At 48.7% G+C, this 12,300-nt stretch overlaps 1 protein-coding gene across 1 annotated transcript in view; it reads left to right on the forward strand.

Moving 5' to 3' along the window:
• The window catches only part of TARBP2 (TARBP2 subunit of RISC loading complex), a 155,931-nt gene that overhangs the window by 70,985 nt on the left and 72,646 nt on the right, over positions 1-12,300 (forward strand). The window contains exon 3 of the mRNA XM_063952146.1: positions 5,818-5,920. Within this exon, the coding sequence (XP_063808216.1) occupies positions 5,818-5,920 (103 nt within the window). The remainder of the gene's footprint in view (positions 1-5,817; positions 5,921-12,300) is intronic.

Below are 12,300 nucleotides of genomic sequence, written 5' to 3' on the forward strand. Positions count from 1 at the left end.
CAAACGGGGGCTGACTATGCAGCACTCCTTTTATAAATGTCTGAACTTCAGGTACTGAAGCTAGTTCTTTTTTGAAAGAAAATCGACAGAGCCGAGATCTGTACCTTAATGGAACCCAATTTAAGGCCCATAGTCACTCTTGCTTGCAGGAAATGCAGAAATCGACCTAGTTGAAATTCCTCTGTTGGGGCCCTTTCGGCCTCACACCATGCAACATATTTTCGCCATATGCGGTGATAATGAGTTGCTGTAACCTCTTTCCTGGCTTTAGTAAGCGTAGGAATTACTTCCTCCGGAATACCCTTTTCCTTCAGGATCCGGCGTTCAACCGCCATGCCGTCAAACGCAGCCGCGGTAAGTCTTGGAACAGACAGGGCCCCTGCTGCCGCAGGTCCTGACTGAGTGGCAGAGGCCATGGGTCCTCTGATATAAATTCTTGAAGTTCTGGGTACCAAGCTCTTCTTGGCCATCCACGAGTATCGTTCTTACTCCTCGCCTTCTTATTATTCTCAGTACCTTTGGTATGAGAGGCAGAGGGGAGAACACCTAAACCGACTGGTACACCCACGGTGTTACCAGAGCGTCCATAGCTATCGCCTGAGGGTCCCTTGACCTGGAGCAATATCTTTTATAGCTTTTTGTTAAGGCGGGACGCCATCATGTCCACCTGTGGCCTTTCCCAATGGTGTACAATCCTATTGGAAGACTTCTGGAGGAAGTCCCCATTCTCCCGGGTGGAGGTCGTGTCTGTTGAGAAGATCTGCTTCCCAGTTGTCCACTCCGGGAATGAACACTGCTGACAGTGCTAACACATGATTTTCCGCCTATCGGAGAATCCTTGTGGCTTCTGCCATCGCCATCCTGCTTTTTGTGCCGCCCTGTTGATTACATGGGCGACTGCCGTGATGTTGTCTGATTGGATCAGTACCGGCTGGTTTTGAAGCAGAGGCCTTGCTGGCCTCAGGGCATTGTAAATGGCCCTCAGATCCAGAATATTTATGTGTAGGGAAATAACCTGACTTGACCAAAGTCCCTGGAAGTTTCTTCCCTATGTGACTGCCCCCCAGCCTCAAAGGCTGGAATCCATGGTCACTAGGACCTAGTCCTGTATGCCGAACCTGCGGCCCTCTTGAAGATGGGCACTCTGCAGCCACCACAGTAGAGATACCCTGGTCCTTGGAGACAGGGTTATCAGCCTATGCATCGGAAGATGCGATCCGGACCACTTGTCCAACAGGTCCCTCTGAAAAGTTCTTGTATGGAACCTGCCTAATGGGATTGCTTCGTAAGAAGCTACCATTTTTCCCAGGACTCGCGTGCAATGATGCACCGCTACCTATTTTGGTTTCAGGAGGTCTCTGACTAGAGATGACAACTCCTTGGCTTTCTCCTCCGGGAGAAACACTATTTCTGGTTTATGTCCAGAACCATCCCCAGGAACGTGTCATAGGAACCAGCTGTGACTTTGGACTGTTTAGAATCCACCTATGCTGTTGTAGCACTTTCCAAAATAGTGCTACCCCGACTACCAACTGCTCCTTGGACCTCGCCCTTATAACGAGATTGTCCAATTACGGGATAATTACAACTCCCTTTTTTTGAAGGAGTATCATCATTTCGGCCATTACCTTGATAAAACACCCTCGGTGCCATGTACAGTCCAAACGGCAGTGTCTGGACTTGGTAATGGTAATCCTGTACCACAAATCTGAGGTACTCCTGGCGAGGATGGTAAAAGGGGACATGCAGGTAAGCATCCTTGATGTCCCGGGATACCATGTAATCCCCCTCGTCCAGGCTTGCAATAACCGCCCTGAGCGATTCCATCTTGAACTTGAATTTTTTTATGTTCAAGGATTTTAAATATAAAATGGGTCACACCGAACCATGCGGTTTCGGTACCCCAACCCGTGTGGAATAGTAACCCCGTCCTTGTTGAAGTAGGGGCACCTTGAGTATTACCTGCTGGGAATACCGCTTATTAATTGCCTCTAGCACAGCCTCCCTGCTTGAGGGAGTTGTCAGCAAGGCATATTTTAGGAAACGGCTGGGGGGAGACATCTCTAATTCCAGCTTGTACCCCTGAAATACTACTTGGAAGAAACAGGGATCCACCTGTGAGCGAGCCCACTAATTGCTGAAATTTTTGAGGCGGCCCCCCACCGTACCTGGCTACACCTGTGGAGCACCCACGTCATGGTGTGTACTCACAGGAGGCGGGGGAAGAATCTTGATTCTGGGAACAGGCTGACTGGTGCAGCTTTTTCCCTCTACCCTTGTCTCTGTACAGAAAGGAAGCGCCATTTGACCCGCTTGCTTTTCTGAAGCCGAAAGGACTGTACCTTTTTCTGTGAGGAAACCTGAGGTAAAATTATTTCTTCCCAGCAGTTGCTGTGGATACGAGGTCCCAGAGACCATCCCCAAATAATTCCTCACTCTTATAAGGCTCTCTATGCGCTTTTTAAGTCAGCATCACCTGTCCAGTGACAGGTCTCTAATACCCTCCTGACAGAATGGACATTACATTTATTTTGGATGCCAGCCGGCAAAATATCCCTCTGTGCATCCCCCATATATAAGACAACGTCTTTAATATGTTTTTATGTTTGCCAACTATTATCCCTGTTTGACAGGGTCACCAACCACGCTGCAGCAGCACTATCTGCAGGTCTCAGTCTAGTACCTGAGTGTGTAAATACAGACTTCAGGATAGCCTCCTGTTTTTTTTATCAACAGGTACCTATTAAAGTGGCCGTATCCTAAGACGGCAGTGCCACCTTTTTTGACAAACGTGTGAGCGCCTTATCCACCCTAGGGGATATCTCCCAGCGTAACTTATCCTCCTGGCGGGAAAGGGTACGCCATCAGTAACTTTTTATAAATTACCAGTTTCTTAACGGGGGAACCCACGCTTTTCACACACTTCATTTATTCATCTGATGGGGGAACAAAACACTGCCTGTTTTTTCTCCCCAAACCTAAAACCCATTTATAGAGGTTAAAGTCAGAAATGTATAACACATTTTTTATTGCCGGGATCAAGTCACGGATTGGATTGTGTATATGTCTCCACCTTGTCGACACTGGAGTCAGACTCCGTGTCGACATCTGTGTCTGCCATCTGAGAGAGCGGGCGTTTTTGAGCCCCTGATGGCCTTTGAGACGCCTGGGCAGGCGCGGGCTGCGAAGCCGGCTGTCCCACAGCTGTTACGTCATCCACCCTTTTATGTAAGGAGTTGACACTGTCGGTTAATACCTTTTACCTCTCTATCCACTCTGGTGTCGGCCCCACAGGGGGCGACATCACATATATCGGCCTCTGTTCCGTCACCATATAAGCCTCCTCATTCAACATGTCGACACAGCCGTACCGACACACCGCAGACACACAGGGAATGCTCTAAACGAGGACAGGACCCACAAAAGCCCTTTGGGGGGACAGAGTGAGAGTATGCCAGCACACACCAGAGCGCTATATACTGCAGGGACTAACTGAGTTATGTCCCCTATAGCTTTATATCTATATATATAATGTATACTGCGCCTAAATTTAGTGCCCCCTCTCTCTTTTTTTAACCCTTGTAGACTGCAGGGGAGAGCTTCCCTCCAACGGAGCTGTGAGGGAAAATGGCGCCAGTGTGCTGAGGAGATAGGCTCCGCCCCTTTTTCGCGGCCTATTCTCCCGTTTTTTATGGACTTCTGGCAGGGGTATTTACCTCATATATAGCCCCTGGGGCTATATATTGAGGTATTTTTGCCAGCCAAGGTGTTTTTATTGCTGCCTCAGGGCGCCCCCCCCCAGCGCCCTGCACCCTCAGTGACCGGAGTATGAAGTGTGTGAGAGGAGCAATGGCGCACAGCTGCAGTGCTGTGCGCTACCTTGGTGAAGACTGAGTCTTCATGCCGCCGATTTTCCGGACCATCTTCTTGCTTCTGGCTCTGTAAGGGGGACGGCGGCGCGGCTCCGGGACCGAACATCAAGGCTGGGCCTGCGGTCGATCCCTCTGGAGCTAATGGTGTCCAGTAGCCTAAGAAGCCCAATCCGGCTGCAAGCAGGCGAGTTCGCTTCTTCTCCCCTTAGTCCCTCGCTGCAGTGAGCCTGTTGCCAGCAGGTCTCACTGAAAAGAACAAATTCTAAGACTATAACTTTCTAAGAGCTCAGGAGAGCCCCTAGTGTGCATCCAACCTCGGCCGGGCACGAAATCTAACTGAGGCTTGGAGGAGGGTCATAGTGGGAGGAGCCAGTGCACACCAGGTAGTCTAAGATCTTTCTGGAGTGCCCAGCCTCCTTCGGAGCCCGCTATTCCCCATGGTCCTTACGGAGTTCCCAGCATCCACTAGGACGTTAGAGAAAGTATTTTTTCAGTTCTTCATGTGATTTAAAAAAAAAAAAAAGAAAGGTAACGGAGTCAGTCCCTCGATACCAGATGAAGGTGTGTGTTTATATTAATCACAGAAGCTCTGCACTTGATTGCTCCAGTATGTATTCTGCATATAATCAGGTACTGTTAGGTACAATTGTTGTAACATTTGTTAAGCTGACCAACTGCGCCAAGTCTTCCCCATCTGGTCAGTCCTCTCTCACTCAGAAATATAAACATTTTCTCTTTTGGTGGGGTATGCGTGACTGGCGAAGTCATCATACCTCCACTGGTATCCCGGCAGCAGAATGCTGGCGGGTGGGGGTAGAGAGCGCCAGCAGGTTCTATTCCCACTCTGAGTGTCGTGGACACCCACGAGAGGGAATAGTCTCTGCTAGTCGGCATGCAAACTGTCTGGATTCGTACAGGGAGGTGTTCACCGGTCACATAACTACATCCCTCTCTATTGCTATCACATCAGTGTTAGACATAAGACATGCTTCCTGGTTTGAGGCTCATCTGCACAATGGTTTTTAAAGGTAAGACCTCCAACAAGTATATCAGCGGCGGCAGTGACATACGGGGCGTCCCCCCGCATGTCAGTGTGAATGATCGTAGCTGTGCTAAATTTAGCACAGCTACGATCAACTCGGAATGATCCCCAATATTAGGCACCTATATGGATCCATGTATACATACAACTGAGTCTATATAGATTCCAAGAGGTTTTGACCCTGAAATTTAAAATGGCAATAAAATGAAAGTCAAATTTAAATGCAAACCACTGTTGGTTTTGCATAAAAATATTATTGCCTTTTTAAATTTCAGGGACAACCGCTCAGAGAATCAAGCTGCCTCTTAGTAAATTTAATCCCTGATCTCTTTAATACTATAGATGCCATAATAGCGCTATTATTCTGTGATTAGCAGAGGGCATTAACAGTTTTAAGGATGTATATAGATAAATTATCTTTTTAAGTTGTTACCACTTTTTGAAAACCATTCTTGTACCTTTTCCTCCCAAGGTTACATTTCATGTGATCAGTACCCTTTAAACAATACGGAATGAGAAATAATCTGTAGTAAATACAAACATGCTTTTAAATGAGATTCTTTGGAGTACTAAATCTCTAATCCTGACACTGGTAAAGAACCATCTGTTATTTTTGTAGAAAATGTTTAAGTTTCATACAATGATAATATAAATGTAATTGATAGTTGTAAATATGTTCTCATGTGACTGTATTCTCGTGTGAATCTTGTTGTAATGGCGTATTTGGTCACGGATATCCTGTTCTTCTGAATGCTGGATTAGTCTGTTATGTAATATCCTTTGAGAACACAAATATGATAGTGTTTTAGAACATTGGCTTAGAGAATATATACAGAGATGTGTCTGAAGTGACATTGGCTCAGGTAATTGTTGATTGTTCCTTCTGTTCCTCCTTTCTCCTAGGTCAAGGACCCAGCAAGAAGGCAGCAAAGCACAAGGCAGCAGAAGTGGCCCTTTCCCTAGTCAAGGGAGAGGATATGTTTGGGGCAATTTGTGAGGAGAACAGGTAAGGATTCTCTTTGCAGTACGTCAGCGACACTGTTTAGAATAATGTTTAGAATATGCAGTGTTTTGGGTGCTATGTTGTCTATATACTGTCTACTGTATAGGGTACTTCCTTTTCTCTGTTTTGTGGCATTTTGTACTGGTGGCTCCCTGGCTCTATTGTCTTTGTGGTAACAGAGAAATATCCAACGCTGGGTCATCCCTGATTGTTTAATAATTTGTTTTTATATAGGATTGTGTAGCCTGGTGACTATCCAAGCTGCTAGGTTTTATCGCAGGGTATATATTTTTCTGATTTCTCATACGTCCTAGAGGATGCTGGGGACACCATTAGAACCATGGGGTATAGACGGGATCCGCAGGAGACATGGGCACTTTAAGACTTTGAAAGAGTGTGAACTGGCTCCTCCCTCTATGCCCCTCCTCCAGACTCCAGTTTTAGAATTGTGCCCAGGGAGACAGGACACACAAAGGGGAGCTCTACTGCGTTTCTCTGTAAATACTTTTTTGTTAGGTTTTTTATTTTCAGGGAGGCTGCTGGCAACAGTCTCCCTGCTTCATGGGACTTAGGGGAGAGAAGTATGACCCACTTCCAGTGAGTTCAAGGGCTCTGCTTCTGGCTACAGGACACCATTAGCTCCTGAGGGTTTGATCGCTGGGTACGCTCAGATGCTCGCTCCCACAGCCTGCCGTCACCCCCCTTACAGAACCAGAAGTCAGAAAACGGGTGAGTAACCGAAGAAAAGAAGACGAGACGGCATTTTCATGAGGTATCGCGCAGCGGGCAGACGCTGCGCGCCAAGCTCCCACTCACACAGCACTGCAGGGTGAAGGACGTGGGGGGGGTGCCCTGGGCAGCTAAAAACTACCTCATTTAACACACTGGCAAGAGGGGACATTAGTGCCGCAGCACTGTCCCATCCCCCGCCAGTATAAACCTCTAGAAAACTGGACAGAAGAGTGCCATTAAGGGGGCGGAGCTTCTCCCTCACAGCTCACGGCGCCATTTCCTCTCCTCAGGCTGCAGAGACGCTGGTCCTCCACACACACTGACAAGTAGCAGGGGTGTAAAACGGAGGGGGGAGGCATATAATTGGTGCAATGTATATGTGATAAAAGCGCTATAGGTCTGAGGCATTGTATTGGCAATTTTCTGACCATTTTTTCAGCGCAGGGTGTGAGCTGGCAAATCCCCTCTGTGTCTCTCTGACAGACATTACTGTGGGTCTGTCCCCTATATGCCCGGTGTGTCTGTGGGTGTTTGGTGCACGAGTGTCGACATGTCTGGGGCTGAAGGCTCTTCCCAAGAGGAGGCTGTATTGGGGACGCAGACGGCTGCGGGGGTGACCCTGTCGGCACCCCCGACACGTTATTGGGTAAATGTGTTAAACGCCTTGAATGCTAATGTGGCTCTTATTAGAAAGAGGCTACATAAGTCAGTCGCAGACCCAGGCATGGAAAAAATCTGTGGAAGATATGTTATTCAAAAGTCAGGTCCCATCATGGTCACAAAAACGTACCTTGGCCCAAGTGGCAGACACTGATACTGACACGGACACTGATTCTAGTGTCGACTATAGCGATTCCAGGTTAGACCCAAAATTGGCAAAGAGCATTCAGTACATGATTGTGGCGATAAAAGAGGTATTAAATATCACTGAGGACCCAGCTGTCCCTGATAAAAGGGTCTGTATGTATAAAGAAAGGAAACCTGAGATAACGTTTCCTCCCTCTCATGAACTGAACACGCTTTTTTGAAAAAGTTTGGGAAGGTCCTGACAGGAAGTTTCAGATTCCCAAAAGAATTAGAGCAGCTTATCCCTCGACGGATAGGGAAAAGTGGGAGTCACCCCCACTGTGGACAGGGCCTTGTCTAGGTTGTCTAAAAAGGTGGCTCTCACGTCACCTGACACAGCGGCCCTGAATGATCCTGCGGATCGTAAACAGGAAACTACATTGAAGTCCATTTATGTGACCACAGGTACACTACTCCGACCTGTCATTGCTTCTACGTGGGTAAGTAGTGCTATCGAAAAGTGGGTAGATAACTTGTCATCTGATATAGATACCCTAGATAGGGATAGCATCCTCTTGACGCTGGGTTATATCAAGGACGCTTCAGCATACCTTAAGGAAGCTGCGAGAGATAATTGGTCTTTTGGGATCAAAAGCCAATGCCATGGCTGTTTCAGCTAGGCGTGCGTTGTGGATTCACCAATGGAATGCTGATGCTGACTCCAAGAAAAGTATGGAATCTCTACCATATAAAGGTAAGGCCTTATTTTGTGACTGTCTTGATGATTTGGTATCTACGGTTACCGCGGATAAGTCATCATTTTTACCTTATGTTCCTCCACAACAAAAGAAAATGCAACATTATCAGATGCAGTCCTTTCGGCCCAATAAATACAGGAAGGGCCGGGGTTCTTCCTTCCTTGCTACTAGAGGAAGAGGTAAACGTTCTCCTGCCTTGTCAGGCTCCCAGGAGCAGAAGTCCTCCCAGGCTTCTGCCAATTCCACCGCATGACGTTGGTGCTCCTATGCGGGAGTCCGCACCGGTGGGGGCCCGTCTAAAACTCTTCAGTCAGTGTAGGGTTCGTTCGAACCTGGACCCTTGGATTTTACAAATAGTATTTCAAGGGTACAAGCTGGAGTTTCAAGACGCCCCCCCTCACCGTTTTTTTAAATCGGCCTTACCAGCTTCTTTTCGCGACAGGGAGGTAGCTTGCGACACAATACAAAAATTGTGTCAAAATCAAGTTTTCTGCCGCAGGGTACACTGGGCTCCACAAGTCTGGACAATGGGGTGTAGAGTAGGATCTTGATCCGAGGCACCAACAGACTCAAAGCTTGGACTGTTCCCAGAATGCACAGCGCCGCCTCCTGTATCACCCCGCCTCCCAGGACAGGAGCTCAGTTTTGTAAGTTGGTGCTGCAGTAAGCAGGCACTTAACAGAGGGGCTGCTCCATGCAGCCGTAAGAAAAGCTTTTTTTCTGAAGAAAAAGTGAAGACTTCATAGCAGCAGCGGTGGTAAATGTCAGAAGACATTCACTGCTGCAGCTCCAGCTCTCCCCAGCGGCGCTGTACACTCCCGAGCCCTGGTTGCCGGGTACCTACAGCGGAGGCTCCGGTTTACTCCGGTTTACTTCACGTTGGGCACACACGGCTGGGGCTCTCCAGGATCGCGTGGGCGCGCTTCGGGAGGTGGTAAGTGGGTCTCGCTCGCGGGACCCGGTCTTTAACGCGATCCGGCGCGGTCAGTGAGAGGCGGGCCGCGCGCGCTGACGGTGGACACTGTGGCAGTACAGGCGATCCCACTACATCACCAGGGCATGGGCGCAGGTCAGGTTTTCTCTTAAAACCGATTTTAATATCGCCCACAGTACCCGGTGGTTTTGCCAGCAAGGGGGATAAGGCTTAGACCTGAAGCCCCAGCCCCAGGGCGCCATTTCTAGCAAGTGTTCCCGCCCTGGAGCTGCATCTCTGTCTTTTCCTCACTCCCTGTCAGTGTCTGCGGCGCCATTAATCCTCAGCTCACTGTTCCTGGGACTGCTTGGGCAAATCCTCCTATGTAAAGCCGCCTGGTTGTCAGCGCTGTGCCTTTTACATGACACTTAAGTATTCTACCTGCCTTTTTAGTCAGTGATAGTTAAGAGAGTGCATTTAGTCAGGGTTTTATAGTACAATTACCCTGTGATATACATCCAGTTCTTACTGTGTAGTGTTATATCTCTTGACTATTTAGCTATACAAGCTAGTCCAGTGCAGTATTATTGTCCGTAATAACCTCTGCATTGTACAAACTGTGACTTTCTGTGTGTGCATTTGATAGCTGAGTGGTGTCCATTTCGTGTCTTTCACTCAACTTGCTATCCCTATATTCTATAACCTCAGGTGTTATTTAATATAGGATTTTCACAAAGATATACTGTATTACGTATTTCTCTAACGTCCTAGTGGATGCTGGGAACTCCGTAAGGACCATGGGGGATAGCGGGCTCCGAAGGAGGCTGGGCACTCTAGAAAGATTTATGACTACCTGGTGTCCACTGGCTCCTCCCACTATGACCCTCCTCCAAGCCTCAGTTAGATCTTGTGCCCGGCCGAGGTTGGATGCACACTAGGAGCTCTCCTGAGCCCTTAGAAAGAAAGTATAGATTTAGGTTTTTTATTTTCAGTGAGACCTGCTGGCAACAGGCTCACTGCAGCGAGGGACTAAGGGGAGAAGAAGCGAACTCGCCTGCTTGCAGCCGGATTGGGCTTCTTAGGCTACTGGACACCATTAGCTCCAGAGGGATCGACCGCAGGCCCAGTCCTTGGTGTTCGGTCCCGGAGCCGCGCCGCCGTCCCCCTTACAGAGCCAGAAGCAAGAAGAGGTCCGGAAAAACGGCGGCAGAAGACATCAGTCTTCACCAAGGTAGCGCACAGCACTGCAGCTGTGCGCCATTGCTCCTCATGCACACCACATACTCCGGTCACTGATGGGTGCAGGGCGCTGGGGGGGGGCGCCCTGAGCAGCAATATAAACACCTTGGCTGGCAAAAATACATCACATATAACCCCCAGGGCTATATGGATGTATATTAACCCCTGCCAGATTCCATAAAAATGCGGGAGAAAAGTCTGCGAAAAAGGGGCGGAGCCTATCTCCTCAGCACACTGGCGCCATTTTTCCCTCACAGCTCCGTTGGAGGGAAGCTCCCTGGCTCTCCCCTGCAGTCTACACTACAGAACAGGGTTAAAACAGAGAGGGGGGGCACTAAATTTAGGCGCAGTATAAATTATATAAAAGCAGCTATAGGGGACATAACTCAGTTAGTCCCTGCATTATATAGCGCTCTGGTGTGTGCTGGCATACTCTCACTCTGTCCCCCCAAAGGGCTTTTGTGGGTCCTGTCCTCATTAAAGCATTCCTTGTGTGTGTGCGGTGTGTCGGTACGGCTGTGTCGACATGTTTGATGAGGAGACTTATGTGGAGGCGGAGCAGATGCCGATAAATGAGATGTCGCCCCTGTGGGCCGACACCAGAGTGGATGGATAGGTGGAAGGTATTAACCGACAGTGTCAACTCCTTACAAAAAAGGCTGGATGACGTAACAGCTATGGGACAGCCGGCTTCTCAGCCCGCGCCTGCCCAGACGTCTCAAAGGCCATCAACGCTCCCTCAGATGGCAGACACAGATGTCGACACGGAGTCTGACTCCAGTGTCGACGAGGTTGAGACATATACACAATCCACTAGGAACATCCGTTACATGATCCCGGCAATATAAAATGTGTTACACATTTCTGACATTAACCCTAGTACCACTAAAAACAAAGGGTTTTATGTGTGGGGAGAAAAAGCAGGCAGTGTTTTGTTCCCCCATCAAATGAGTGAATGAAGTGTGAAAAAGCGTGGGTTTCCCCGATAAGAAACTGGTAATTTCTAACAAGTTACTGATGGCGTACCCTTTCCCGCCAGAGGATAAGTTACGCTGGGAGATATCCCCTAGGGTGGATAAGGCGGTCACACGTTTGTCAAGGTGGCACTGCCGTCTTAGGATACGGCCACTTTGAAGGTACCTGCTGATAAATAGCAGGAGGCTATCCTGAAGTCTGTAATTACACACTCAGGTACTAGACTGAGACCTGCAGACTGCTGCAGCGTGGTCTGTACCCCTTTCAAACAGGGATACTATTTTGCGAACATAAGACGTCGTCTTATATATGAGGGATGCACAGAGGAATATTTTGCCGGCTGGCATCCTGAATTATTGCAATGTCCATTCTGTCAGGAGGGTATTGGAGACCCGACACTGGACAGGTGATGCTGACTTTAAAAGGCACATAGAGCCTTATAAGGGTGAGGAATTGGTTGGGGATGGTCTCTGGGACCTCGTATCCACAGCAACAGCTGGGATGAAAATATTTTACCTCAGGTTTCCTCACAGCCTAAGAAACGCACTGTATTATCAGGTACAGTCCTTTCGGCTTCAAAAAACGAGGGAAGAGGGAAAAAGCTGCACCAGCAGCCAGTCCCCAGAATCAAAATTCTTCCCCTGCTTCCTCTGAGTCCACCGCATGACGCGGGGGCTCCACAGGCGTAGCCAGGTACGGTGGGGGGCCGCCTCAAAAATTTCAGCGATCAGTGGGCTCGCTCACAGGTGGATCCCTGGATCCTTCAAGTAGTATCTCAGGGGTACAAGCTGGAAGTCGAGGCGTCTCCCCCCCGCCGTTTACTCAAATCTGCCTTGCCGACAACTCCCTCAGGCAGGGAGGCTGTGCTAGAGGCAATTCACAAGCTGTATTCCCAGCAGGTGATAGTCAAGGTGCCCCTACTTCAACAAGGACGGGGTTACTATTCCACACTGTTTGTGGTACTGAAACCAGCCGGTTCG

The sequence above is a fragment of the Pseudophryne corroboree genome, chromosome 2, assembly GCF_028390025.1.
Source record: "Pseudophryne corroboree isolate aPseCor3 chromosome 2, aPseCor3.hap2, whole genome shotgun sequence".
In the NCBI taxonomy this organism is placed as follows: Eukaryota; Metazoa; Chordata; class Amphibia; order Anura; family Myobatrachidae; genus Pseudophryne; species Pseudophryne corroboree.